General features: G+C 42.8%; 2 protein-coding genes across 8 annotated transcripts in view; both read right to left on the bottom strand.

The window, feature by feature from the left end:
• Positions 1-6,722, bottom strand: part of LOC118288238 (G-protein coupled receptor 183-like) — a 42,314-nt gene extending 35,592 nt beyond the window's left edge. For 3 of the 4 annotated variants that reach the window (XR_007029917.1, XR_007029916.1, XM_047328372.1), the window contains exon 1: positions 6,589-6,695. The gene's annotated coding sequence lies outside the window, so the exon portion shown is untranslated. Of the gene's footprint in view, positions 1-6,588 lie in introns of all 4 variants that reach the window. The other variant, XR_007029918.1, reaches the window with a different exon arrangement.
• An 886-nt stretch (positions 6,723-7,608) lies between these two features.
• gcgra (glucagon receptor a) overlaps positions 7,609-26,210 on the bottom strand; it is a 31,289-nt gene continuing 12,687 nt past the window's right edge. The window contains exons 1-14 of one of the 4 annotated variants that reach the window (XM_035615180.2): positions 18,809-18,953; positions 17,356-17,503; positions 16,837-16,933; positions 15,802-15,909; positions 15,541-15,635; positions 15,298-15,392; positions 14,894-15,089; positions 14,536-14,695; positions 14,302-14,362; positions 13,316-13,385; positions 11,800-11,888; positions 11,566-11,710; positions 10,845-10,886; positions 7,609-10,760 (exon numbers count right to left, since the gene is read on the bottom strand). In XM_035615180.2, the coding sequence (XP_035471073.1) occupies positions 10,395-10,760; positions 10,845-10,886; positions 11,566-11,710; positions 11,800-11,888; positions 13,316-13,385; positions 14,302-14,362; positions 14,536-14,695; positions 14,894-15,089; positions 15,298-15,392; positions 15,541-15,635; positions 15,802-15,909; positions 16,837-16,933; positions 17,356-17,409 (1,578 nt within the window). In that variant the 5' untranslated portion in view covers positions 17,410-17,503; positions 18,809-18,953 and the 3' untranslated portion in view covers positions 7,609-10,394. Of the gene's footprint in view, positions 10,761-10,844; positions 10,887-11,565; positions 11,711-11,799; positions 11,889-13,315; positions 13,386-14,301; positions 14,363-14,535; positions 14,696-14,893; positions 15,090-15,297; positions 15,393-15,540; positions 15,636-15,801; positions 15,910-15,986; positions 16,810-16,836; positions 16,934-17,355; positions 17,504-17,912; positions 17,974-18,808; positions 18,954-26,210 lie in introns of those variants that run through there. The other 3 variants (XM_035615181.2, XM_035615179.2, XM_035615182.2) reach the window with 3 other exon arrangements.

The following is a 26,210-nucleotide window of genomic DNA, read 5'->3' as shown; positions in this document are numbered from 1 at the left end:
TAAGTTAACAGCTGCTTGAGCTTCACACATGCGTTCCTCGGTTACAAATGTGGTTATATCCTAAATCAGTGCTCTTAGCAATAAAGTGCTAAGAGCATTTAGGATATAACCACAGAACATAAGTTCTTTTAACGCATCATGTGTGATCTATCTATTATAGAAATATGAGAGCAGCATTCGTTTTTTTAACTGTAGTAGTTGCTTCGAAATTTATTCAGAGCGTCACACTTTTACCATGCGGCTCAATGGATGACAATGTCTGTCAGTCCCAAATTAGATATTTCACTAGTGGATGTGGATTGTATGTAATTTGGAACAGACTTCATAATTCCCACAGGATAAATCTTAGAGAATCCTCTGCTGATTCCCAACTATTTTCTCTTGCACCACCACAAGGTCGACATTGGCGGTTTTGGGAGAAATGAATTTAAGCCCCCAAACTGTACATTCTGTACTCGTGTTTAAAATGTGGCATTGTTATATAAGCAAAACACATCTGTTGTAAGATGTAAAAAAAGAAGAAGGTATATTGTAGATATTACAAAAAGCCGATAAAACACGCACTTTCTATTTGTCTTGAAATGACCACATCAGAAACAAATCTTGTGACATTTTGTGGTATGAAATATAACTTAACAAAGGTAAAACAAACAGAAAAACAGCACAAGTGAGATGCCAAAGGTGTTTTTCAATCTACTTAATGCAGAGTTAAGACAAGCTTAACCTTTGAGGCTTGACTTTTCGAAATCTCGCATTGAATCCAATTTTTTTTTTTCAAACTAACCTCAGCTGTGACTGCCACTCAGGAAGTCAAAGGATAAATCCTGTCTGACCAGACACTAATGAAGCGTCCGACTGAAACACAACATCTGCGGTTGAGAACTCTGCGGAGCATCTCAGTCAGGCTATCACTGTCTGCAGTACCCCTCTGCCCCGGGTGGAACCACTGGCACCGGGGGATTTAGCGCACCCATGGTGCACGGTGAGGATTAATGATCAGACATGAATTCAAAGCAGTTCAGGAAACCACCAAATCCAACAGGTAATCATTAACTTGCTAGTTTGTTTGTTTACATCTCCCACCAGGTGGGTTCGGTGATACATTATGCATCAGTATTCACTCATGCCGAGTAAATGAATGTGAAGATAAAAACGTGGAGACAGCTTTAATATTTCAGGCAACCTCTTCCTTCACTATACCCAGTTACTTCACCGTGAAACTGCAGCACGTAGCACAACAGCGTGAAGCTAATGTAGCCTCTCGCTTAATGCTCAACAGTGTCTACTAATGGCCCGGACAGAAATGGCATATAACACATTCTTGCTAAGTCAGTGGTCAGCAGGAAGTAACATTCTGTCCTCCAGGCAAGGGGTGGATCCATGGAGGTGACACTGTAATGAGAAGGTCATGGGCTGGTCAGAGAGTCCCATTAAGAAGGTCGCAAACATGTCAAGGTGTCCCAAGTCTGCTCACGAGGCTTATTTTATTGATTTTGGGAGGCATGAAAATCCATTCCAGGGATGTTGTTGTTCAGTTTTGGTGGTTTATCTTAACATGGATCTGCACCTCTACGTCCAATACAGGCCTTTTAATGATGTAATCTGGCCACTATAAAAAGCCAAAGCTGTTTAACTGTGAGGAATTACGAGACAGCTGAAATGTAATACCCAACAAGGATGATGACGTCACATTGTTACAGTTTTAAAGTGGAGTTGTTAGCCACAATTTACAGGCTACCGAATCCCTAACTCCTATTATTACCATTCTCTATTACAAATAATATTTTTGGAGATACATAAAAGAAAATCACCCCGTTTGGGTCAATATATTAAAGACACAATTCACAAAACTTTACCATGGGTATAAAACCATTGGGCCCCCAATCAAAGCCATGAAATATGGTAATTTGACTCAGTGTTTGACACAACAAGCAAGGTTTCACCTAAACTGTCACAAATGTCATTAATTGTATAAAATTAAATGCTTATGATTTTCAAAACTCAGAAGAATACAGGATGGTGATGATGATGATGATTATTTATCAATGAGAATTTTTAACATGAACATTTAAATAGTGCAAGAGTGGATTATGACAGTTCATAACCATATTTGGGTAAAAACAAAACAACCCAATTATCTTCACCTAATCAATTTTAAGATAGAGATAAATAGATGGATTATTTTTTTTTACATTTCTCTGCATTTTTTATTTCCTCATAAATTTTTCCATCCTTTGCTGTATTTAAATGAGTTTTCTCATAAAACGCTTCGAGGGTTTTCTCTGAGAAAAATGGTACATATTGAAATTGGGTAAATTATCTCTACCAGGAACTTTCAGCTTTGAATATAACGACGATCCTCGGCTTTTTCAGTAAGATGTGCGTTTCATGCAGATAGGTTGAGTTATCACAGGTCAAAAGTTTAGTACCACATAAATATATTTTGAATGTGCACATGTGTAGGCTAATGTGACAAGGCAGGAGTGACAGCCTGTTTGTATTCTTGTAACATAGGTCGTATATAATGTGATTTTTTTCTCTCTCTCAGTACACCTGACAGTGAAGCATAAAATAAACCTGTAGCCTTTGGGAACGAAGGGGACAATTTGTCCTCCTGTAAGCGGCGATAAAGATTTTCACCGCGACACCTCTCTTTGTCCCCACTTACATCATCTGACTTCATCACCCTCGTGGAAATAATTCAGGCATACAGGATGTGAGCAGTCACTGATTCACTGTCCTTGCTGGTGAGTAGAAGAACATTACTGTGCCTCCAGCCATACTGGAGCTTATATTGGGGGGTAGATGTTTAGCTTTGCCGAGTAACACCAAGGTGGAAAAAATATATAATTTAACAGACCGTTTTTCCTCTATGTTATTGTTTTTGAAAAGCTGTTATACGAGAAAAGGTCAAGACCGAATCAATAACTGTTAATGCATGCAACAGGCTGAGACGAAGAGCTCGGAGGGAGCTAAATTCAATCTCTGAATGAAAAAGGCTCAATGGTCTTTGAGGTATAGTAGTTTCATTGGTGCTGCCTGAGAAGAGGTGGTTTGAATCTCTCTAGGAAACTCTGGTCAGTTGCCCAGTTGATTAAAGCTTTTGTCATTTCCCGGAGAAAACCATGAAAACGGCAACAACAACACGAGTTTGGCTTTTTTGGGACGGCCGCCACAAGCCACAATTGCTAAGTTCCCTGCTGTACAGTTATGTAATTCAGAATTAACCATAGTAACTGCTGTGTTATTAAAATGTGATGAAAACCAGTGAAAACCCACAATTGAATAGGATAAATGATGAATTGAATTTAAAATCCTATCAGACCTTTGGCCTTTTTCCCAACTGTACAACACGGTTAGAAAATCTGAGTGTGAAAAACAATTGAGTTAAAATCACACAAGTTAATGTTTTTTTAATTCCAAATTGTACACTTGTCAGGAAGGCACAGTGCCCTACGGGTTTTCACTAAGGAAAAACAAAAAAGGGCAAGCCACTAAATTCTTTAAGAAGTTTACAAGTACAGATTAAATCAGGAGAGAAAGAGAACATTTGCACATTGCAGCCTTCGCAGGTTTGAGCAGATGTGAAGTGACAAATAAACAAGGACAAAGTTCATTTTGGGCAGAGTTAAGTAGAAATAGAGTGAAGCACAGTCGGACGTGCCTCTTTAGTATCAGGATGTATCAAGTATTGTCTCTTTGAATTCTCGTTGGGGTTGAGAATTTCCCTATATCTGCCTGCACTTATCTTCCACGTTGTCTTTTCACTGTCAGTGAGGTGTTTACCTAATATCAGTGTTTTCACTCTGAAGTGCACATTTGTCTTTTTTTGACAGTGTTTAAATATGAAACTTCTCAAACTGATCATCTCTTGGCCACCACTGCTAAAACATATATACTTAGGGTTCAGTGAGGTAAATGAAAAATGTCAACTACATTGTACAATTACAGATTCACATGACCACGCAATGACTGTGACGACAAGCAAAGAGGAATGTAATACTGAATACATTCTGCATCATTATCCCCATCCACATTTGTTTGGTTAGTGTCTGATTACTTCCCCCACAGTCTTGTGAACACTGTTATTCATTAATTTTGTCCATCAGAGTGAATGAATCAGCAAATGCCTCCAAAAACAAACAAAAAACAAATAACCCACTAATGTGTCATCCGCTGTCAAATGCAATTCAAGTCAAGAAATGTCATCAAGTCATTGTTCGCAGAGGGAAGAACAAGAGTCAAACTGTGCAAGGTCTTCGCACATGATTGGAGTGAATTGTCTTTTAGGTAATGACATGGTGAAAGCAGTTAAAAGGTCCATTACGGCTACTTATAGCATTTATAAAACTGTTTTTCTATCATTGTTAGAGCTTTTCTTTTTGTGGCTAATACTGAAGCAGCTACATCCGTAATTTGAGTAAATTATGGTGAGTACAGCTGTCTATTTTATTCTAATTTCCTCTGGAAACCATTGAGTCCAGTGTTTCACCCAGTCATCCGCCCCAACCCCTCGGTGTGGACTGTCATAAGTACTACGAAAGCTGCTGCACTGACGACCTGTACGATCTAGGCATGTCGTGTTATTTTGGGACACACCGCTGGGCACCCAATGATAATGTGCACCGAAAGCCCTTCTTTTAAACTTGTGCCAAGAAAAGCTTTTTTGGTTATCTGACTCCCATCCAGGCCAGTGAATTTACCGAGAACCTGTCAGTCATTCTGCCTCAGTGTTTCCGCTCCAACCACCACACGCTTGTCTGAGATATTAGATTTATTCAGCTTATTCTGTGTTTCATGGCCATAATCTCATTGCACATTTAGCTGATTTAATTTGGCATGCTTGTGACCAGACTGTGCAGGGGTGTTGACAGACTATTAGGCTGTGGTGACAGGGATCTCTCGGACGAGGCGGTGTGTGTGTGTGAGTGAGCGAGTGTGTAAGCTGAGAGGCTCTTCTTCATTTTACGAGTGGACGTAGTAGCTTTGGTAGATTGGGTTGCTGTGTGTACCCAAGGGACTCTGCTCAGCCTGAGAGAGGCGATAGCACGACTTCCCAATGGCAGCTAATAGGCTCTAACGACCTGACTGATGGCGCTCATGCATTAACCGAACCAATGAATCAGGCCTCTCTTTGCACTTCTGTCCTCTGTACCCTCTGCAAAACGGAGTAAACAATGTTAATTTAGCCAGGCAGCATGCCACACTTTGAAACATGAGAAAAACATTTTTTTTGGTGTGGACCAGCTCAAAATGGCGTGGCAAACATTTGTGGTTCTGCGTTGTTATAGTGCTGCCTTATTGCAGCACGGATATTAAATATAGCCATACGTACGTAATATGTTAACATTATATGGAACTCGTGCCTCTAGATCTGATGGGAACTGAAGTGTTTTTTAAAAGCTGATGTTACCCCTTGCGGTGTATTCATTTTTATATGGCCCAAGGCACACGTCACAGTTAACTCGCAGTGTTAACTAATACTGTTATATTTGCGTGTACATTCAGATGTACAGTATGGAGTTTTAGGAGCTTGGTGAATAGGTGCAATGTGCGCATGTTTAAATATTCATTCACAAATGCACACTGTGCCATGTTGAGGATCCTGGGAAGTGATGATAACACGAGAGCCAAGAAGCCGCCCTGAGTGCCTGTCAGGGGGCTGAGGGCGAAGAGTAACTCGCTGGCTTTATAATCAGACACACACACAATTTCTTGGACACAAGAAATTCACATCAGGACACAAAGCCCAGTCCAGAGGCCGCAGGGCAAGAACATAAATACCACATCTATTGACCTTTCCCCCGGCAATATTTACTCATTGTGCATTATGGAGCACAGGAAAGATGCCGTATCCACCACATCCCATCTTCTGACACCCACAGGATATGAAATTATTCCAATGCTAAAATAGGCCACTTGTGTTCTTTTCAAACAACCCACAGGTCAATGATATAGAATAAACTGAAAAGCTCTACCTCTGAGAGTTTGCTTACATCCAATATTACACAATAAAACCTGGTCCCCAATGAAAACATCACTAGTTTTATTGGATGTTTTTTCTCCCTTGGCACCAACCGGCGCTCTTACTTTGGTGTTTGTGAATGAATGGACATAATATAATTGCTGATCTAACTTTCAGAAAGTTTCATTTTCTATTGGACCAAATGACTCAAATTGTGATAATACATGTAGCGGACACCAGCCAACCAATGGTGAAGCGTACTAATGTTTCAGAAGCATTTAATTATGTCAAGCCTTAAAATGAACACGTGTTTACTTCGCTCTCCTTCATATCCCTTGTTCAGAAAACACAGTGAGAGCCACAGGTAAATGAGCTCTTACTAACATACCATTATTACCTAAATGCCACCTTTACCATTCGTATGAATCATAAATGTGCACGCTTACTAGCACACTACAAACTTTGTCAAAAACACATCAAAAAAAACTAGAGAGCTAGCATAAACCTCAATGTAGCCCCTGCCATTAGCATGGCTAACAGGAACATCAAAAGACTTCTTCACGGTTCAATTAACAGCACATCTTACAGAACATAGTCATAAATAAACCTAAATCAAACGATACCTTGTTCCCACTCGGGCTCGGTGCTCCATTATCCCGTATGACGTCGTAATATTGCTGCGCGACGTCATGTGGCCCAATTACGCATTAACTTTCTGACATCATTTCCAGTTACAGACTCTCAGGGATGAACTTCCTGTCTCACCAGGAAACGGCTATATGACGAAAAAAATAAAGGCATGCTTATCAAAATAAAAGCTTGTCTAAAAGATAAACATAATTACTTGAGAGTCATTTATAATAGAATAATCTGGAAAGGTTTATGCTGAGGAATTAGTACGATCTGAGTGGCCGGCCATTCATTTGTCGTGTCAGCGCAGACACTACACTACAAGGGCTCCAACTGTGCATGAGCTGAAAAACAATATGGGACACTGATCTGATCTGAAATTCATCTTCAACACAATGCAAAGAAAACAAAAATCAGACAAAGCAGCTATTCCACATCTACCATGGATGGCGCCATTTCGATTTGATTCATATAGTTTGCATGCTCTGAATTCATAGACACCAATCGCGTGCATGTATAGAATGCATCAACAAGGCTCCCATGTAGTCCACAGCCATGTGTGTACAGTAACCATGTGCAATGGAGTAGCACTAAGGCCTCACAACAGTGACACGGGTTTGAGTGTGAGCTGACCTATCCAGTGGGTCTGGGACAGCACTTGACGCTGGGGTGGAATCGATTCTCACCTCTCAACTCCTTCTATACTTTCTTTTTATCAAAATGTTTTTTTTTTTATTCACAGTTATTCTTTACTAAAAGTGTCAGCATTCATCGCTATTATTCATCTTACTATATTTCACTTTATTGAGCTTTTACTATCTTAGTATAATTTTTGTGTTTAGATTTTTTCATATCTTTTATCATCTTGGTAGGCATTAGTCTTTAATTCACTTTCAACATCCTATATTTTTTTGTTTTATTTGTTTGAAATGTGCTATATGAATGAAGCTTGATTGATTGATTGATTGATAATAAACCAACCTGCAGGCAACATCATCGAGAAACCAAGAAAATTGATCTGCACATGCGTTCTCCTTTTTATTTTAACATTATGAATATTCACCAATACAAAAAAACAAAAACACAGCAAGTTAAAATACTCTTTCACATACATTGTAATTTATTCTTTCACTAGTTGGACAAAGTTTGAAAAGCGGACACAATATATGATGAACACAGTCAGTTTTTACCTGACTGGCTCCTCACAACACATACACTGAACATAACCACTTTGAGATTGCTTTTAGCAATGAAAAGTGCTCTATAAATGAAATTTATTATTATTATTATTAACCACCTCTATGAGAAAATACAAAGGAACCTTCCTGTTTGGCCCTTTTAAAGAATACATTCAGACAGAACCACTTTGGTCCAGAGAGGAGAGTGACACAAGCTGCTGGTTTCGAAAAAAACATAAATGGTTATGGTCACAGCTTAAAATACATGTATTAGATTGAAATAAAATCAGCATTGCACTTATACACACTACTGAATCCTTTTTTAACTCAAGGTGCACAACATTCCTTTGTTAATGTGTCAGTATTGAAAGCATGTCTCCTGCTTTGCAGAGCAAGAAAATTCACCACTGAGCTCCAGCGGTGCCACTGTGTGTGCCACACTCCCAGCTCAGCTCTGGCTGTTGGATATCCACCTGCTCTATTACAACCCTCAGCGGGTGCTGATGAAAAACACCAGCACCTGGCTGAAGTGTAAAATGCACCAGAGGCGTTATCCAAATGACAAACACGTCGCCGTTGTGCTTCGATTTCAATTTCAACTCTGAACTGCAAAGCTTCCATGATAAAACGCAGAGCGTTGTCTTGCCTATGCCTCATATAGGCATGACTTCTAGGAATGTCCTGTGGTGTGGTTCTGTATATGTCGGGGTAGGACTGACTCATATCGCCCTCTGATCGCTGAGCCTGTTGCACTGTTACATCATCCCACTGCACCTCTTGCTGCGGCCCGTGATTCAACCTACTGTAACACATGCACATATCTGGAATACTGAAACTTCACACATTCATACCCAACTATAAACTCTCTCATACACACACACAAAATATAGAAAAAATACAGAAATCAGATAAATCAACTGTTTTAACACATATACACTTTAACACACAGCATTTAGCAATTATAAATTAACATTGTGCAAAAAGTCATACATACAAAGTCAAGTTGAGCTAGATCTGGCAAAAATATTTAGCCACTCAAAGGTAAATGATGTTGATGTTTAAAAATAAAATCAAAAAAAGCTTCCCTTTTTCTAAAAAAAAAAAAGAAAAGAAAATATTCAGCCGCAAATGTACCACTGCTTATTCATCTTTCTTTGTCACTAGCATGCTTACCAGAGAGGATTTGTTCTCCCTTAAGGGCACAGAGCTTTGTTCAGACTCCACAGGCCCTGCAGACAGGCTGGCAATAAGGCTGAATACTAAACACTGTCTGTAGAGTAACTGGGCACATGCAGTCATTAGCACAGACTGACTTTTTGGCATTTGCACGGTGGAGACATTGATGAGATGGCACTGCACGGCACGTACGCAGCATCATTTCACAAAAAATCTGCGTGACGTGCATGCACAACAGCTTATATTTAGCATTGCAAACACACCCTTGTGCCAGAGGTGACATGTTATCTTGAGTCACAGTGTTACAATTCATACTGTATGCATGTGCCTTTACAGGTCATGTCTATATACCATGTATTTTTATCTTTGATTTGCGTGCACACCTCCTTCCTATCAGCTTTCATGTCAAAGGTCGGGTGAGCTACTGCGCAGAAGTTCATCATTGCACACCAAGCCATGTGAGTCAGACAACATGTTGATGGCAAAGGGGGAGAGAAAGTGTTTAACGGCGCAGAATTGCCACGACTCCCCTCGGAAACACATTTACACAGTAACACTCTGCAGTATTCATGGTTTAAACCAATATAAAACGATTTATTTGTTGTTGTAAAACACTTGAATAAGTCAAGGGATGACCATTTTTAGCTTATCTATAATTCATCCCATACCATCCCTTGACCGCTTTACGTAAGCCAGGAATGAGAGCAGCTGCCAATTTCTCATGGGCCCTGGATGGGGCCGCTTGAACATCACCACCGTGGTTACCTCACTGTATGAGGTACAGTCAACACAACGTTTCTTCCTTTTCTGTACATTTTCATCAAAGTCAGTCTGGACAAAAACATTAATATGATTCTGCGCAAATCAAAAAAAGGGTCTCCTCTGTTTTCTGCCATCTTCTTCACTTGTTTGGTCTTTTTTGTGTATTCAGTTCAATGTCCAGTTTGTCTTTAACCTCCAGAAACACAAAACACATATTTGATACAAAGCACAAATTAAAGCAGATGCTCAAGCAAGGACACTGGCTCCTTTTTTTGGTCTCTTTGTTGCTGTTGTTGCTTTTTGAGGTTTCAGGGTTTTTTCCTCCTTCTCATTATTTTACATGCCTTGTATCTGCAGTGAGATTCTGTTGTTGCATTGTTCAACATGCAGCAGTTTCTTACACTGTGTGACAAACATCTAGAGAAATCCAGTCACAAAGCTCACAGCAGATATCGAACCCTCAGCGTTGGACGTCTGCCGTATTTTTCTCCATTCTCAGGCTGTGGAGAGGGCTGAGCGCTGCTCGGTCTCCCAGTGACACTGATCTCTGAGAGAACACCGCTCTGACAGATGACTCCATCAGCCCAGCTCTTCACAGTCGCCCAGCGCAGTACGCCGGGGCCAGGTGAGAACTCAACGCTCCCTCCAAGTTTCCTCACCAACTTCTCTTTTCCAAGTGTCTTTCACAGGTGGCTCTCTGCGTTCCCTCTCCGAGCCTTGTAGCACTGCACCTTGTCGGTAAGGCTGATGTCTTCTACCAGGGTGCAGTTGCTGATGTTTCCCTTGTGCCGTGGAGAGGCGCACTGGACTCCCCCCTTGCTGTGGACCATACCGTTATGGCAGCCCGCCACGAGCATGTGCCTCTCCTCGGGACTGCAGACCGGAGCAGAGGTTTTGGCGATGTCCGGTAGGTGGGGCAATCGAGAGACGTGGTTCAACAGGCTAGCTGTCTTGGTGTTGGGGGTATTGCTGTAAGTGTGGCGGTATTCCTCCTCGATGTTCCGCCCTAGCTTCCAGCGCTTCCACTTCTTCAGGATCTCCGACTGCACCTGAGGAAAGGACGGATTATGATATCGGGAGAAAAAGCACGGGGTCGACAAGATGTTTTGTTTTATGCAAATGAGGAGACTCACTTCTTTGTTCACAAAGCAGTACAAGATGGCCACCAAGAGACCCTGTGGAGACACCCAAAACTGAATCAGTCCTCTACATTAACTCCATTAACGACAGCTACTAGATTAGCTAACACATTATTCTGCAAATGTCAGTGTAGCCACCTATTTGGCTACATTTGGTAAAACCAATGCTGATCAAAAGTCGCACAACTGCACTTGTCTTTGCAGATTCTATTTGCATCCTCATTTCCCACGCTCCCTTCCTCAAGGCGACCCCCCCACGTTGGTTGGTTGTAATCCTGACACATGTCATCTCTGTCCCCGCAGCGAAAAAGTCACTGACGTTATGCCACTTAGCAGCATAGACTGCATGTAATGTGTTCAGACGGGCTCTTCCAGAAGAACACTTAGAGAGGCTTTTCATTTAGTCCAGCATTGTTTCTGAGATTCAGATTTAATAAGAGAGCGTTATTAAGTCTAAGATGCAGTTGTGAATTTTTCAGCTTGTTCAGATTGACTCAAATTTGAGAACAAAGAGATACATTGATGATACACATCTCTCCATCAATGTCTCAACTCTTAGCCTGCCTGATTTCCCTCAGACAACTGAACCTCTGATTCCATGCTACCGACAATGAGCCAAGACATTTCCCCACAGGAGATTGATGAGTCTTTTCACAAATGGTGTGGGGCGTTTGTTAGTGAAAATAAGAACAAGTTGTGCTTTTCATAGTCCAACCTGGAAGGAAGAGAAGAAGAGGTCGATGAAGAGCTTGGTGAGACGCAGGGCAATGGTGGTCTTGGTGGATTCGTCTGTCACAAAGATGAAGACCACCTGATGGATACCCAGAAGAGGGATCAGGGTCAGAGTCGACTTAGCCAACCTGAGAGAGAAAAAGAGCACGAAATAAATGAGAGAGAGACAAAAACTAGCACAGAGCAAACGGAAAAGTGCTTAAATGTTTGAACTCACCTGATCTTGTAATCTGTGTATCTCATTTGGTGCGCTCGAAGTTTTGACACAAGAATCTTAATGATATAGATAAAGATGAGGAAGTTGATCTGTGAAAAACAGAGGCGTCCGTGTTAATAAAGTTTTAGAGATGTGTTATCATGCAGAAAATATCAGTTTTATTTGATATAGGTTGGATATGATGCATAGGAAATGTCGTTTGTGCTGCTCAAAGCACCGCGAAACTAAATTTGAAAAAACAGTCACTTCTTGGATGGTATTCCAGGGAAAACTTTTGAACAGGGAAATGGCAGAAATCTCAGCGATGACAATCACAATAGATAGAATAAAACAAAGGCATCTGCAAGGAATAATGCCACTTGCTGTAAATAATGTGTATTTGTGATGTATTTGTGATGTTTCTGTTACCATGGAACCTTTTCACAGCAGCTGGCATTTGAAGTAGCAGTGGTGGTCTTGTAACGAAAATCGCTCGTGATGTGACCTTTTGATTTATAAGTCGTTCATTAACAGGTGGCCGAGAGAAGAGAGTGAAGCTGGACCTAATTTGTAAATATAATTAATGCCTAGGGTTTGGGTATGTCTTGTTAACTGAAATTGCTGGAACTAAAAATACCAACCAAAGAACACTTGTGACAATTGTGTTGTGAATGAAAAACGTGTGACTGACAACTTGTATCAATAGGGACGGGCAGGCATGTTAAACAAAAGCAATTTTATTATATTTTTTTATTGAAAAGAAAAATCGCAGCAGCTCCGTACCTGTCCGCAAAATGACACGCCCTGTGTTGATTCAACTTCGGCACATACTATACACACAGTACATACACTGTAATGTGAACATCGCTTATAAATGTATGTATGTATGTGTTGGGAACAAACTGAAGGACACACACATACACACACACACACGAGCACACACACAGAGGGAAACAGGGGAACGGGAACCAGCCTTCCCATCCCTGCTGCAGCTCAAACACAGGAATTCCTGTGAGATACAGGCCACTTAGCAGGATGATTAATGCATGGAAAATGCCGGCAAGTCTGTGTAATTGACCTGGCATAAGAGCCATGACAAATCTGACTTCCATAAAGACTGAGGACTGACCTTTGCAGAGCACACCTACAATGAAAAGCAGTATTGATAGAGGGGCAGTTCAATTGTGACTTTACAAAATAAATATCATATTTCTATAATCCCGAAAACATTTGACTCTTTAAAAATGTCCCAGATGTTGGCTTTACAGCACAGACAGTCTTTTATACTTCATGAATAAATGAGTTGTGTTTACTAATCCAGCACAATTTACGAATGGAAAAGGATATGCTGGGGTGAGGGGAAGTGCACTGGGTACACATGTGATTGTAGGGTGAATATATTACTTTCCCAATGCAGTTTCAGTTCACAAATAACAAACAACATACAGGGCTCTTTGGTTAAGGATGACAATTGGTGTTATGGTCAGAAAACACCAGATACGGAGAAGCAAAATGAGAGGAAAGCCGGGGAAATTACCACAACTGCCAGCAGAATTGGGGAACGGATGATCCACCAGTAATTCATGTCTATGTTCTGCCCCCAGCACCTGAAAAAAAAAAAAAAAAAAAAAAAGCAGTGATGGAAACGTCAGTGGGGGCACAACGAGAAATATTCCGCGTGCTTTATCTGAAACACCTCAGGTGCTTCTGGACATGTTTCACCCTGTAACAAATTTTGTTTTGCGAGTTTTCCTCTCCCCAGCTGATGATGGCGTAAACACTGCACCACTGTGGGTTTACAGCTTTACATTACACACCATGCGTCTATGGTTTAGAAAGTGCAGCCCTTTTTCATATGCTGCCGAAGCATATGTTGGACGCTGAAGCTGCTTTCAGACATGCACTGACAAGTCTGGACATTTTCCAGAATTTTTTGGAGGGTTTTTTTTGTGTGTGTGAGAAAGCAACAGACATGTGAGAACACAGCAGGAAAAGATTCACGGTCAGCGGGTGGGCGCTCTTCCCACCTCTGGCCTGAATGTTTCCGGAAATTTTCCAGCCGCTCTGAACGCGTCTGACTCGGACAATCTCCTGCTGCGTTCTTCATATGTGAACGGTAAACTCTTGAAAAAGTCCAGAGCCAGTTTTTCCGGATAAATTCCAGAGTTCATGTCGGAAAATAGCTTAAGAGGGATTTGGCTGCTGAACCTTATCATGAAATATAACGGACAAACACAACTGCTGCTCTGACATTGTTTCCATATTTGGCGTCCCGCAGAACGTGTCCTGTGTGAGAAGTTTTGTTGCAGCCAACTACTCGTTTAGTAATTATGTGTGAAATTGGCCATGAGCTGCTATGCATAAACATCGGTATGTACAGGGGAAAGACCGTTTGCCGTGTGGTGCTGTTACGGCTGAAAAATCAACGTGAGTGAGTTCAAATGTAGATTGAAAGAGAGAAAGAGAGAAAGAGAGAAAGAGAGAAAGAGAGAGGGAGAGAGGGAGAGCGCTGAGGAAACTTACTCTTGATTTTCATACAGATATTTCAGCATCACCCAGGGCACGAGGAATATTAACGGGGTACCTGTGATGAAACGAGAGTCGTCTAAATGCACGCAAGTCGTTTTGCATTTTATCTGCTCTGATATGCAAAAAAAGAGGGATTATACAGCACTTAATGAATTTGCATCGGCTGACTTATTTCTCCCGTTGTAGACACACTCTCCCTCACACAAACACACAAATGAGCCTGCTCACCCCAGCCAATGCACAGGTAGATTTTGAAATAGTTCCTCTCCGTGAACACGGTGATCACCAGGAGGTTGTGGAGGTAGATGCCTTCCACCAGCAGCCAGTAGGTGTTGGCCATGATACTGTACTGCATCATCACCACGGCGATGCGACAGCTAACCGTTATCTGCAAGACAGCGGCACGGATTCTTTAACCCAGATATTTTTATTGAGCTGTGAAATGTTCAACAAACACTACACATTCAACTCTGTAGTGGACCCTCCCCTTACAATATTAATTTGTGATGTTAAAGAAAACAAAACACTCCTCTTAATAATTTGTGTACATTGTCTTCAGCTTGTTGTTTGTCTGCACGGCACTCACACTGACGTCATTGTTGACCAGCAGCTCGACCGGAGCCAAAGATGCCCGGGGGAATCCCTGCTCCTGGTCCCTGCCGAGGTCCTGAGATGTGATGTTGGCCACCAGCAGCGCGTCTTTGATGAGGATGGACAGCGCTCGCAGGATGAAGGAGGCAAACAGATTCATGTGGATGTTGTTCCTCATGCAGTGCAGTTTCCTGATGAGAGAGAGCGAGAGGCAACACAATCCACGGCTATCAGGCAATCTGCCAAAAGAGTGTAAACAATACTACTGTGTGATACAGAACAACTGCTCGGACATTATTTCCACGTTGTGCTTTCCATGATACAGAATCTACTGAAGCAGTCAAGCGGAATTATCGGGTGTGTTTCTTTGAAACGATTTAAAATGAAAATCATCATTACCTGAAGCATATGAGGATGCCAAGCGCCAACACCAAAGCCACCAGTGATAAGGAATAGCCCACTGTGTACATGATCCGAATATGGCCATAGTACTGCTGCAAATTGATACACATGTGAACATATGGATTTTATTTGAGAGGGTTAATATGTGACAGAGGTCCAGTTTAAGCTTCACTTCTAACAGTAACAGTGAGTCTATGATGTCATCTGTAATTGTCCAATGAGAGATTTTTGTTTTCTCACCTGACTTGGATTATTGGAGTCACACTCGCTGGTATTCTTCGTCGTCAACCACTGGCCGTTTGCATCACATTCCTGATACACCATACCGTGCAGTACTACACACACACACACACACACACACACACACAGAGAGACAAACAGTGTCTTGAGTTACTGGAAAGTGCAGTCATCACGGACAGCTGTCTCTCTCTGCAGGATATTTTAAGTCGCCCTGGATCAACTCTCACACAGTCCCTGTCTACTCACCCACATGTCTCTTACCTTCATGGTGCCATGGCAGATACCACGGGCACGGCACACTGACAGTGGTGTTGGGGAGTCCATCAGGCCAACAGGCGTAATTGTCAAATGTCCTGTTGCACACGAGGCCTGGGGATGAAATGAAACACAAAAACAAACGTGAAAAGTGGGAGGGATTATCTTGAACAGTCGCAGCCCTTACACACCTTTCTCTGCAGTGAATGTCCTGGAGTGGTCCCCGGGTCATGGTATATGGCAGCATGTCTTTGAAGCGATGGATACTGGTAATCATTATCACATCTTTCATCTTGAGTCCTCCATCGACGATCTTCCGCTTACAACACACCTTTCATCTTCTCAATAGAGAATGTAAAGAGTGTTGGCCATTTGCCGTATGGGCAGCTGGATGTTCGGATGTATGATGTGTTCTGCCCCATCTCCTCTGCACCTGCTAATTTGCCGTAATGCTCATGTGGTGACAGGAACGGTGTGGGAGTGCTGCAGAATGTGGAGGTGGATTGGTTTTTGCGCGCAGGGATGGAAGAGGCCTTTTTGAACGATGGGGCAAAACAATGTTCTCCCGATCTGTCCCTCAAGAATAACATATGCTAACAGAGTACAAAACGGCACCGACCGGCATGAAGTTAATCTCTGCTGATGAAGCGAATGATTCGAGAGAAGAGTGTGCATGTGGTTTAGTAAATGAACAACCGGCAGTCGTGGCAAGCAGTGTGATTAAACAATGGTTTGAGCAGAGAATGGGACATAGTCTGGTGACGGTGCGACCTAAACCTTCCCTATTGTCCTGGATTGGAGAGCTGCCCTTACGCCATAAACATGAAGGTAAATACAGTTTTTCTTTTGCGTAAGTGTAAAAATTACATAAAAATATCTTTCTTTCATATGTGCCTTGTCATAAAATGTTGTCAGAGCGCTATTAATGAGATTGCAACTGCCTGTTTTTTCTGGATAAAACGAATGCAACAAAAAATACATAACAAAATTGAGATTCAAGAGAACTGGTGATGCTACAGCGTAGTCAAACATCCTGCTCACCGGTGCTCGGCGGGTCTTGGCTGTTGTTGTGATCGCACTCCTCCATGTACAATTTCAAACTCTCCTTCAGCTTATCAAGGGTAGCAGCAGGAGACACCTGAGGAAAAACGGTGGAGCACATACCATGTCAGTGAAAGCAGGAGGGTCCGTTACTCCTGCTGAGAATGTGAGGCCCGCGCAAACCATGGAGACAAAACAGGTGCATTAAGTGAAATCGCATTCATCTGTTTCACTTCACTTATAAACAGTGGCTGAAAACAACCCATCCTCAAACTGGGGACATAATCCGTCAAAATGAAACTACAACTAATGTTTTGTCAGCCTGGGAGGGGGCTGTCGCCACAGTATGGAAAGACACATCTTTTACGCTCATGTCTTTAAGGGACCGTTTATTTAGGCCTCGATACAACTACTCTCTGGATTGTTTCAGAAGGCAGCAGTGTGTGTGTGTGTGTGTGTGTGTGTGTGTGTGTGTGTGTGTGTGTGTGTGTGTGTGTGTGCGTTGCTCCAGGGACCCACCTGGACGCTGCAGGAAACGACGAGCACTGCCAAAAGGAGGAGCAGCCGTGACATCCCTTATTCCTGCTGTTGGTGCTGGGAGGGAATACTGCAGGATGGGGAAGAGTTTTCACCTCATAAGGGGGCTTATCTACGCTCACCACACCGCCTGGATGACACAGGGACACACAATCCATTAAAGCTCATTGCAAACACATGACTTAATACCTCAGCTGGACCCGGCAGTGTAGCAAAACAGGAAAGGGCCGGGTCAATTAGGCCCTTTATTTATATCTTTTAAAGGCTCACAAAAATATATATCCACGGTGAACCAGACCATGTTTCCATCCCGGCCACTCAATCATACCAGGCATACTGCCCAGACCCCGTCTGTCCAGAGCACCAGCGAGGAGCCCTGAACCTCCAGGAAGTGCTGTTTGTCCCATCAGTCAGACAGCTGTGGCTCAGCGGGGCCACGCTCACTCTGTGACTCACAGTCGGCCGCTGTCCACCTTCATCTTAGAGCCCGTCAGTGTTTGGTTGAGCCCGTGTCAAAATGTGTGCCAGAGGTCACTCACCTGTGCAATCGATCGGCGCCACAAAACCCCCCACGGGAGATTCGGTCGAAGCCGGAGAACGGAACGAAATCTGAAACGTTTCTGCAAAAAACACCTTGACCATGGAAACATTTTTGGCTAAAACGTTTCAAATTCCATTCTGTTCCAGTCTCATGGCGGGACGGAGGGGACTCGTGTTGATGTGTGCGAGGGGGATTTCTTTTTGTTTACTGGGGGCACGGTATTTGCTCAAGAGATAAGGGCACAGTGCGTCGGGACAGACGTGCGCAATGAGCGCGGTCGCGACAGCGGTCAGTCGAAAAATCAAAGACTTTCCCCGTCTGCGTTTTTGACTGAACATGTCAACAAGCTCATGAAGTCTGGAATGAAATAGCCGCCAGGAGGCTTCAGTCACAAACTGAATGTCTGCCCTTTATATTACAAAACTCTGCAAGGCAGACTTCAGATCATATCTTAAGCAAAGAGCCGTATTTTCTAAATGGCCTGTTCAGTGTAATGACCACAGGATGCAGTTACCATTAGCTGTAGTACATGGGGACTGTTTGGCCCTGGCGCCTGAGGGACCAGGGATACTCTTGTCAAGTCAGACATCAGGTCAGTCCCATCTGAGATCACACAACTGACTTTTCTGCCCTTAATGACATCGGACGTGTAGAGGTCACGTCAACTCTTCACAACAAAATAAGAAGCTGGCATTGATTGAAGAAAAACCAAAAACAAAACTCCAGCATCCATTACGGCTCATTAGGGAAGTTGAATGTGTGCCAACCACATCTTCCTGTGAAACTGACGTCTGCTTTACACACAGGGCACGGAGAAAAACGACGGCTCCGGCGACCAGACTAAATGTGAAGCTCTTCTACAGCAAAAACAAGTGAAGCAGAATTCGTTCTTACCGGGGGACAGTGGTCAGACATCGTTCTGTGAGTGCATGACGTGTCAGCTCAGTGTCTGGGCTCAGGACAGTGGCTGACACACGTGTGGCTGAGCACATGGTCGTGCTTACAGCACCAGTGTTTTCCGAGGGCTTCCCTCCTCTCTCTCCCTCTCTCTCTCTCTCTCTCTCTCTTACTCTCTCTCTCTCTTACTCTCTCTCTCTCTTACTGGCCTTCCCGCACCACTTCCTGCAAGTTAGCACAAGTAGGTGCAATGATTAACCCGACTCAGAGCTCGGTCGAGTCCTGCAGGAGGGACAGCGACAGAGAGACACCAAGCCAATACATATTTGTGAATATCCCCGTGTAAATGAAAGAATAGCTTGCAATATATTTCAAAGAGCATAATAGAGCTACTAATAAAAGATGGATGGAATCATTCAGTCTTCTTCTCTCACTCTCTTTCACACATCTTTCTCTCGTCTAATCCCATTCTCTGACCTTTACACAAAACTGTTTCCTTCCCTTACCGTCCGTTTTCCGCTTTGATTCATACTGCATCTGCATAATTTTAGCCGCGACCTCACTACGTGCCCCGAAGCTGAACACAAAATGAGGCTTCCCCCTAAAATGAACGCTCGTTCCTTTGAAAACAATACAAAAGCGGGAACAAGTTTATAAAAAGACACGTCCTGAAGACATATACGCTCGCTCAGACCTCCTAATTGATTTGTGCAGATTTGTCACGTACGATATGTGCGCATGGATGCCTTTGACACGGGGCGATGGAGATCACGTCGGCCTTTTGGTGGTAGAGTAGAAGTAATGTGATTGAAGGTGTGAGACAAATTCGACCCGTATATATTCCTCTGTTATAATATCCTGCCAGAGCAGCTCCCACCACCGAGCCGCGAATTCCCTCAGCGCACTGAGGATCCAGACCAATCAAGGTTCTCTCTCATGTGTCGCTTGACCCAGCTAGCTCTCTTTTTCCAGGAAATAACCGGGAGCTTTTTTTTATCACCATTGCTGCACATCTGATTTAAGAAATGTAACGGTCGGCGGCTGAGAAACACGGGCAGAGCCAGAGGGACTCGGGTTGTTTCAACCCATCTCCTGTAGTGTTACCAGACCAAAATGTTTCACCTCTGCCTATGGATGTGTCCAATGTCTGAACATATTTATAAAATATATGAAAAAATAGATTACATTTTAACAGAATTATCAATTGACCATGACATACTTGTTTGTTTGAATGAAGCCTTTTTCAATTATGCATTTTTTTGTGCGTAAAAAAACAACAACCAAAAAAAAAAACATAACCAACAATCACAAATGAATGACGCCTATTCCCTGAATGTGCTCCGTGTTCAAGTGCACGCTGGATGACTCAGAACAATGGCCACTGAAAATTACTGTTGTTCGCTGGAGAGTACTTAGCTTTCATTCGATGACATTGTATGAAAAATAAAATTACAAGAAGGGGAATATGCGCGTATGAGTGCGGGGCAAAGGGGGGGCATAAAGATAAAAAAACAAACCTCTTGGAAAAAAACACAATAACTGTCCAGCTCAGATAAATGCCCCTGAGCAGCGACCTATCACGCAACTCTCCGAGTGCAGGGGATCTAGCGAAAAAGATAAAGGCAAAATCCTCCCCCCCAATCTTCTTTGTGCATCTATGAAAAAAAGGAACATCCGCTAATCTGCCTTTGTTTCAGAACACAGACGTCAATCAAATAGATTATCATTGAAGTGAAAATGCAGCGCAACTATTCCCGGCATGCTTTGGCTGAAGCCGAGGCAGAGCCCTGCATGCCTCTGGGCTGTAGACGTGTCTCTGAGCAAACTGCTGTATGACCAACGCACTATCTGTGTACCGGGGGTGAAGCAGAGCTCAGGGGAGACCGAGCATCCCGTTGCGACATGCCCTGTGACTCGGCTGCCGCGAGGATGATGGCACATCGTTTAAACCTGGCCACTGCACTCTGCATGATTAACCTAATCTCCGGTTAAAACACCCCACTAATCTGCTGCAGTGTAAATGCTCCATCTACCTCCGCCGTTGGACTTTCCGCTGTGCGACTCTCAAACTGCTGCTCTCCAGATAATGTCCTGTTCAGCAAACGGGTCCATGAGCCTTTACTCAGTCTTCAGACTCACTCCCTTTCTTTTTTTTTTGTCCTGATGAGATTAACATACCATAGATCATATTTTACTGGATTTATTCTCTACTGGAGATACACTCAATGGCTTTCAGACAGGTTTTTATCCAATCTCACTTACCTGTCCACTTTTGTCTCAGTAAGTGATTTTCTGTTTTCTGATGTCTCTGAGAAAAACACCAACAGAACAAAGGGCGATTTACACAATTTACACAACAAAAACATGAGTGTGATCATGGCAACAACTTCCTGCTGATGTCCAACTTTACCAAACGTTACCAAAGAAATATGTTCAAAAAATTATGTTCGAGATTGCTGGAACGCATTTTTCTGTCCAACTGTATTGCAGCCTTGCGGTATAGCAACAAGAAATGCACCACATCACCGCGCAACAAAGTGAACAATAAAATAGCACATGGAAAGCTGAGAGAGCTGAAATGTTGTAATTTTATACGACAAAAAAAAGAAAGAAAATGTGTAGCCTCACTCTCAACAGTTGCTTATAAGCGACTGCATGGAAACTAGAATCCACGAGGTCTCAAAAAGCCAACTGTGTCGCTTTCACTACCAGGAAGTGTCTCTGAGGGACAGTGCCCCCTGTTAAATCATGGTGCACACTCTTCACTCGCGCACAACCTATTAACCATCCTCACAACGGCTGAGGCCTAATTTGGTCAGTCTGTCAGCGGGATTTAGTTTGTCGGGTCTGTTGCATTTGTTAGGGGACATGACACGCACAGCTTGGCTAATCGTTTGCTGCCTGCTGGCCTTTCTCTGCCATTTAAAAAAAGAAAGAAAGGGGGAGTCATGTCTGAGGTTTTACTCATCGCCTGTCGCTTACACACACGTCTACATTTCAACAATTTCACGCTGCGGTGACTTTTATCATTTGGACGAATCAGTTACTAGGTTGCCCATTTTTTTCTGCCCCGTTAAAATGATCGACGACGGGGTTTAAGATGCTCTCGCATGCACTATGAAGACGAGTACCAAAAATTCAACGGGACATTGTACTTCACCAAACAGGAACACTGTACAACATTGTGTTGAAGGATCAACACAACACTTTCCACTTTTCCACAGCTTATCTGTGGCTGTGACAAAATCAGCAGCCACCGAAAAATGGTCACATCACTGTCCAGATTATAGTTCAGTGTCCACCTTCTCCAACATGTCAATGTAAATTAATAACATTTGTAAAAATAAAATTAAAAAAAAGACTTATTATGGTCATATTTAGCTCCATAATAATTTTCATTTGGGTTATTACTCAAAAAGGTTTACTTGCTCTAATGTTTAGTAAACACATCAGTTTCTTCATACTGTCCATTCCTGCAGCTCCTCTTTTCACCCTCTCTCTGAAACTCTTGGTTTTAGCTCCTGTCCCCCCCCCCCCCCCCCCCCCAACCCCCCCACCTTGCAGACATTACACATGAACGAAAAACCTACATATCACAAGATATCAGGAAAAAAATGGAAAAAAAGGAAAAACATGTCTCCACACAGTAGAAATGTTTGATTATTCAATCACGGTCTCTGTTTTTGATTTCTCTGCACGGAGGAAAAACACAGTATTTACAGCCTCCAGTCAATATGCAAAAGGATTTTTGCACTGGCCAACATCCTTGTCAACACTATTTCTCTGAGAAAATAGGATATGTGCTGTTTGCACAATAATCCTTTTGAAATTCGTACACAATGTTCTAAGTGCTTGAAGATCCGATCATCACGCAAATGCCATGCAAGACAAGCCAATAAAAACTATTGGCACGATCAAAGTTGTGATTATTTATATTTTATCCTATTTATTTATCTAGTTGTATAGTAGTTTATGTATGTGTATATAGATTTATAGCTCTAAACACGGTGTCTCTTACATACTGATTTCCATTGGGGATAAATTAAGTTATCCATGTATCTAGCTTTGATTTATTAATTGATTGATCCACAAGAAAACAGCAGCAAAACATCCTTTTCATTCTTTCTCTGTTTGTTTCTTTGCGGTCCCATGACTTTCGAAATGAGCAACAACTCAAACAATGCATAGCCGGTGCGTTCCGGTAATCAAACGAATTGTGCGACGTCTCACAAACACACGAGGACGGTACATGTGCGAGACATGAAAGCTGTGTAAAGCCTCGAATCAACATCTTCGCAGTTGTGTGATGTGGCCAAGTGCGACCTATTTGTGAGGATGCACACGCCGCTCCGGTGACCCAGCCGCCGGGTGCGGTGAACCTTCTCCCCTGTGTCGATCACTCCTGCAATTTTTGGCGAACGTTCGCATTTCCTACTCAGAGGTTGCATCTGATGAACGTGGGAGGGAGAGCGATGACAAAAGTGCTGAGATGCACCTGTATTGTGCGAAAGTGAGTGTATCAGGCTTTTTCTGCATTCTACATGAGCATGTGTGTGGGAATGGTTTAACAGTAGCTGGATGCGGTTTCATACACTCTTTCATGAGGTGTGCGTTGGACTTACAAACAGTACCTGCTCCCCACAGGGAGGCTTTGATTCATCGTGTTCACCATCCCACACAGTTTCAGCTGCATTGTGTGTCTGTTTGAAGACGTAACATGTTGTGATCATCACTGTAGAGTATTGACTCTTATTGGGCAGGACCAATTCACTTACTGAAGACACATGTTCACCAAAATGTCCAGCTCTGAATATATCCTCACGATTCTACTCAAGTCATTACTGCAATATTAGCTGAGTACTGTAACACTCCCTGTTTTATTTTGTCATTACTGCCTTTTCTTATCTTTGCAGTTCCTGGTTCTCAGTCAATTCCCTAGAACCTGAATCTGAATCAGAGCTGTGTTTATTACCAAGTAGGTTTTCGCAAATGAATTAAGTAAGTACTGTAAGGAGCAGAGCAACAAGTGAAATACTCCATCCATCCTTTGTCTATACCAATAGCTTTATCCTTTAAGGGTAATTTTGATCTCAACTGCAAATTCTACTGTTATTTAGCACACAAACACACACACACACACACACACACACACAGAGGGTGAAAACATTGCCACCCACGCTGTCACAGCCACTCATATTGCTGTAATGACCACTTGTGGGTCAGAGGTCAACATGGCAGCCGTGATCCCATCTCAATGGTCTGACCTGTGTCACACATTGAGTAAAATTTCCTTTGGTACCAAGGATTAGTCGATTTTCCTTATTTCCTGGGAGAATTTATTCTGCGGTGCAACCAGGCTCTCGGAAGCTCCTTAAAACGAAATGACCATTTTGTCCATAACGCGGGGACACTGCTTTTAAAGAGAGCAATCAATCGATCATGAGCCAAGCCGGGCCAATTGCACCTCCCAATAACAGGAGATTTCCAACTGGGCTGGTTTCCGGTGACCACAAAATAAAGAAAGAGCAGTTGCCTGAGATTACAAACCTGATTTTGAGACAACAGTAAAAAATTACAGCCCCAGCAGCACTGCCAGGCTCAGCGAAGAGCAGGAGCAGCGCTCTGTCGATGCCGTCTGCGGTCTCTGCTTGGCAGCAGTGATGTCGTACATGCAGGCTTCAAACAAGAGAACAGCTCAAAGCTTATGTGACTGTTGTGCTCAACCGATATTCACTGGCCCACCTGGCACAGAGGTGGAGGGGAAAGAAGTAATGTCAACATCAGCGTTCCTCTGGTAATCCACCTGCTCTCATCCACAGAGCTCACATTCAGTTTGGATCTCAGCAGCCATGGAGCCGGTCTGTGCACGTGTGCAACACTGGTTACGCATGTGGTCAAACATATGTGAAGTCTTCACAGTACATTCCAGGAATAACACACCAAGAATCAGAACCAGGATAAGTATTTGTCGCTACTTATAGATCATAAGTACATACATTTACTTTGAGCGTTATCACACTTGAGAAGCATCTGAAAAATAAATAAGAGCCATCAATGGTCTAATTGAAATAGGCTAAATGGGCTAAATGGATATACAACCTGAATGGATTCACCTCCTAACAGCCATTCAAGTGATGCCGAACAACTTCATGAGGGCAAAAAATGCAAATGTCAAACATGACCCTCTTATTTCTACAAAGACAAAACTGCAAACCTAGTAATGCATTTCGGCTTCGTCTCGTGCGACCAAAAAGGGAGGGCTCAGTCCCAGTAATAAATCTCCCCGTGACTCACACAAGCCAGATATCTGGTATAAACAAGTGAGCGGCGAACGAGGTGAACGCAGCAATTTAAGCCTGTCAACACTTTTGCAAGTTTGCATGAAAAGTCAAACACACTGTTTCTGCTGTCTGCCGGGAGAAAACGGGTTCCGCGCTGTGACATTTACTAAAAGCATTTTTCCGAGCCAAAACAGTGTGGGAAGGCTGCGCGGCTCACGGAGTCGACAGCCTTGTACGTGGAAGAACGTCGCTTGATTAATGGCAAAAAATGAAATGGTGACCTACGTTCCGGCAGGTGAGAGATCGGAGCGATGCTGCTTTCATTTCCACTCAAGAAGAAGTCAGGAATAAGATTAAAACAACAACATGTCTCTCAACGTCCAGGCCGTCTTCCCCTTTAGATATGTGACATTAGTGGCTTTCTCGTGATGCTCTGACAGAGTACAACTTCACTTGGTCCCGATAAGAGTTCGAGTTCAGGGACATCATGAGCCGCTGTTTGGCAAATAAACACTGTTATCGGCGACAAGACCGCATGATAATTAAATCCAATGGGAAAAAGAAACACCCTTTCACACACACCCACACACCCTCTCTCCCTGTGATAAAAGAAATTCAAAATCACACCAGGTGTCACAAAAACTTCAAAGAGGAAGATTGACGGCGAGAGACTCTTGCACTAATGCGATCGCTCCAGATTAAATGGTGCGTGCGCGCTGTGATCAAGTGGTGGGATTGTAAGAAATACCATAAATAGAAATGTTAGGAAATGATGAACGAGGCTCCAGAACAAAAAAAACATTGGGCAGAGAGAAGAGATGGAGCGATAGGAGGAGAGGAAATTGACGTAACCAAGGATACTGTACACAGTAACATGACTTAATTTGAGCGACGCTACATTCAGTGGTTCTCCCAATTTGAATCTATCCACCCACAATAACCTGGGAGAGGTGTTTTATTATATTATATACATATATGGGCCTAAATATTTGTGTGTCCGGCAGAGGGGCTCTCCCACAATGCACTCTGTAATGTTTAATGTTTATGAGGTAACTCAAATAGAGCAGCTGAATTATTACGGGGCTGGGTAATCCCTATACCATGTCCCATCTATCTTG

Source organism: Scophthalmus maximus, chromosome 17 (genome assembly GCF_022379125.1).
Source record: "Scophthalmus maximus strain ysfricsl-2021 chromosome 17, ASM2237912v1, whole genome shotgun sequence".
In the NCBI taxonomy this organism is placed as follows: domain Eukaryota; kingdom Metazoa; phylum Chordata; class Actinopteri; order Pleuronectiformes; family Scophthalmidae; genus Scophthalmus; species Scophthalmus maximus.
The sequence above is the reverse complement of the archived record's forward strand: the minus strand, read 5'-3'. Positions and strand labels throughout refer to the sequence as shown.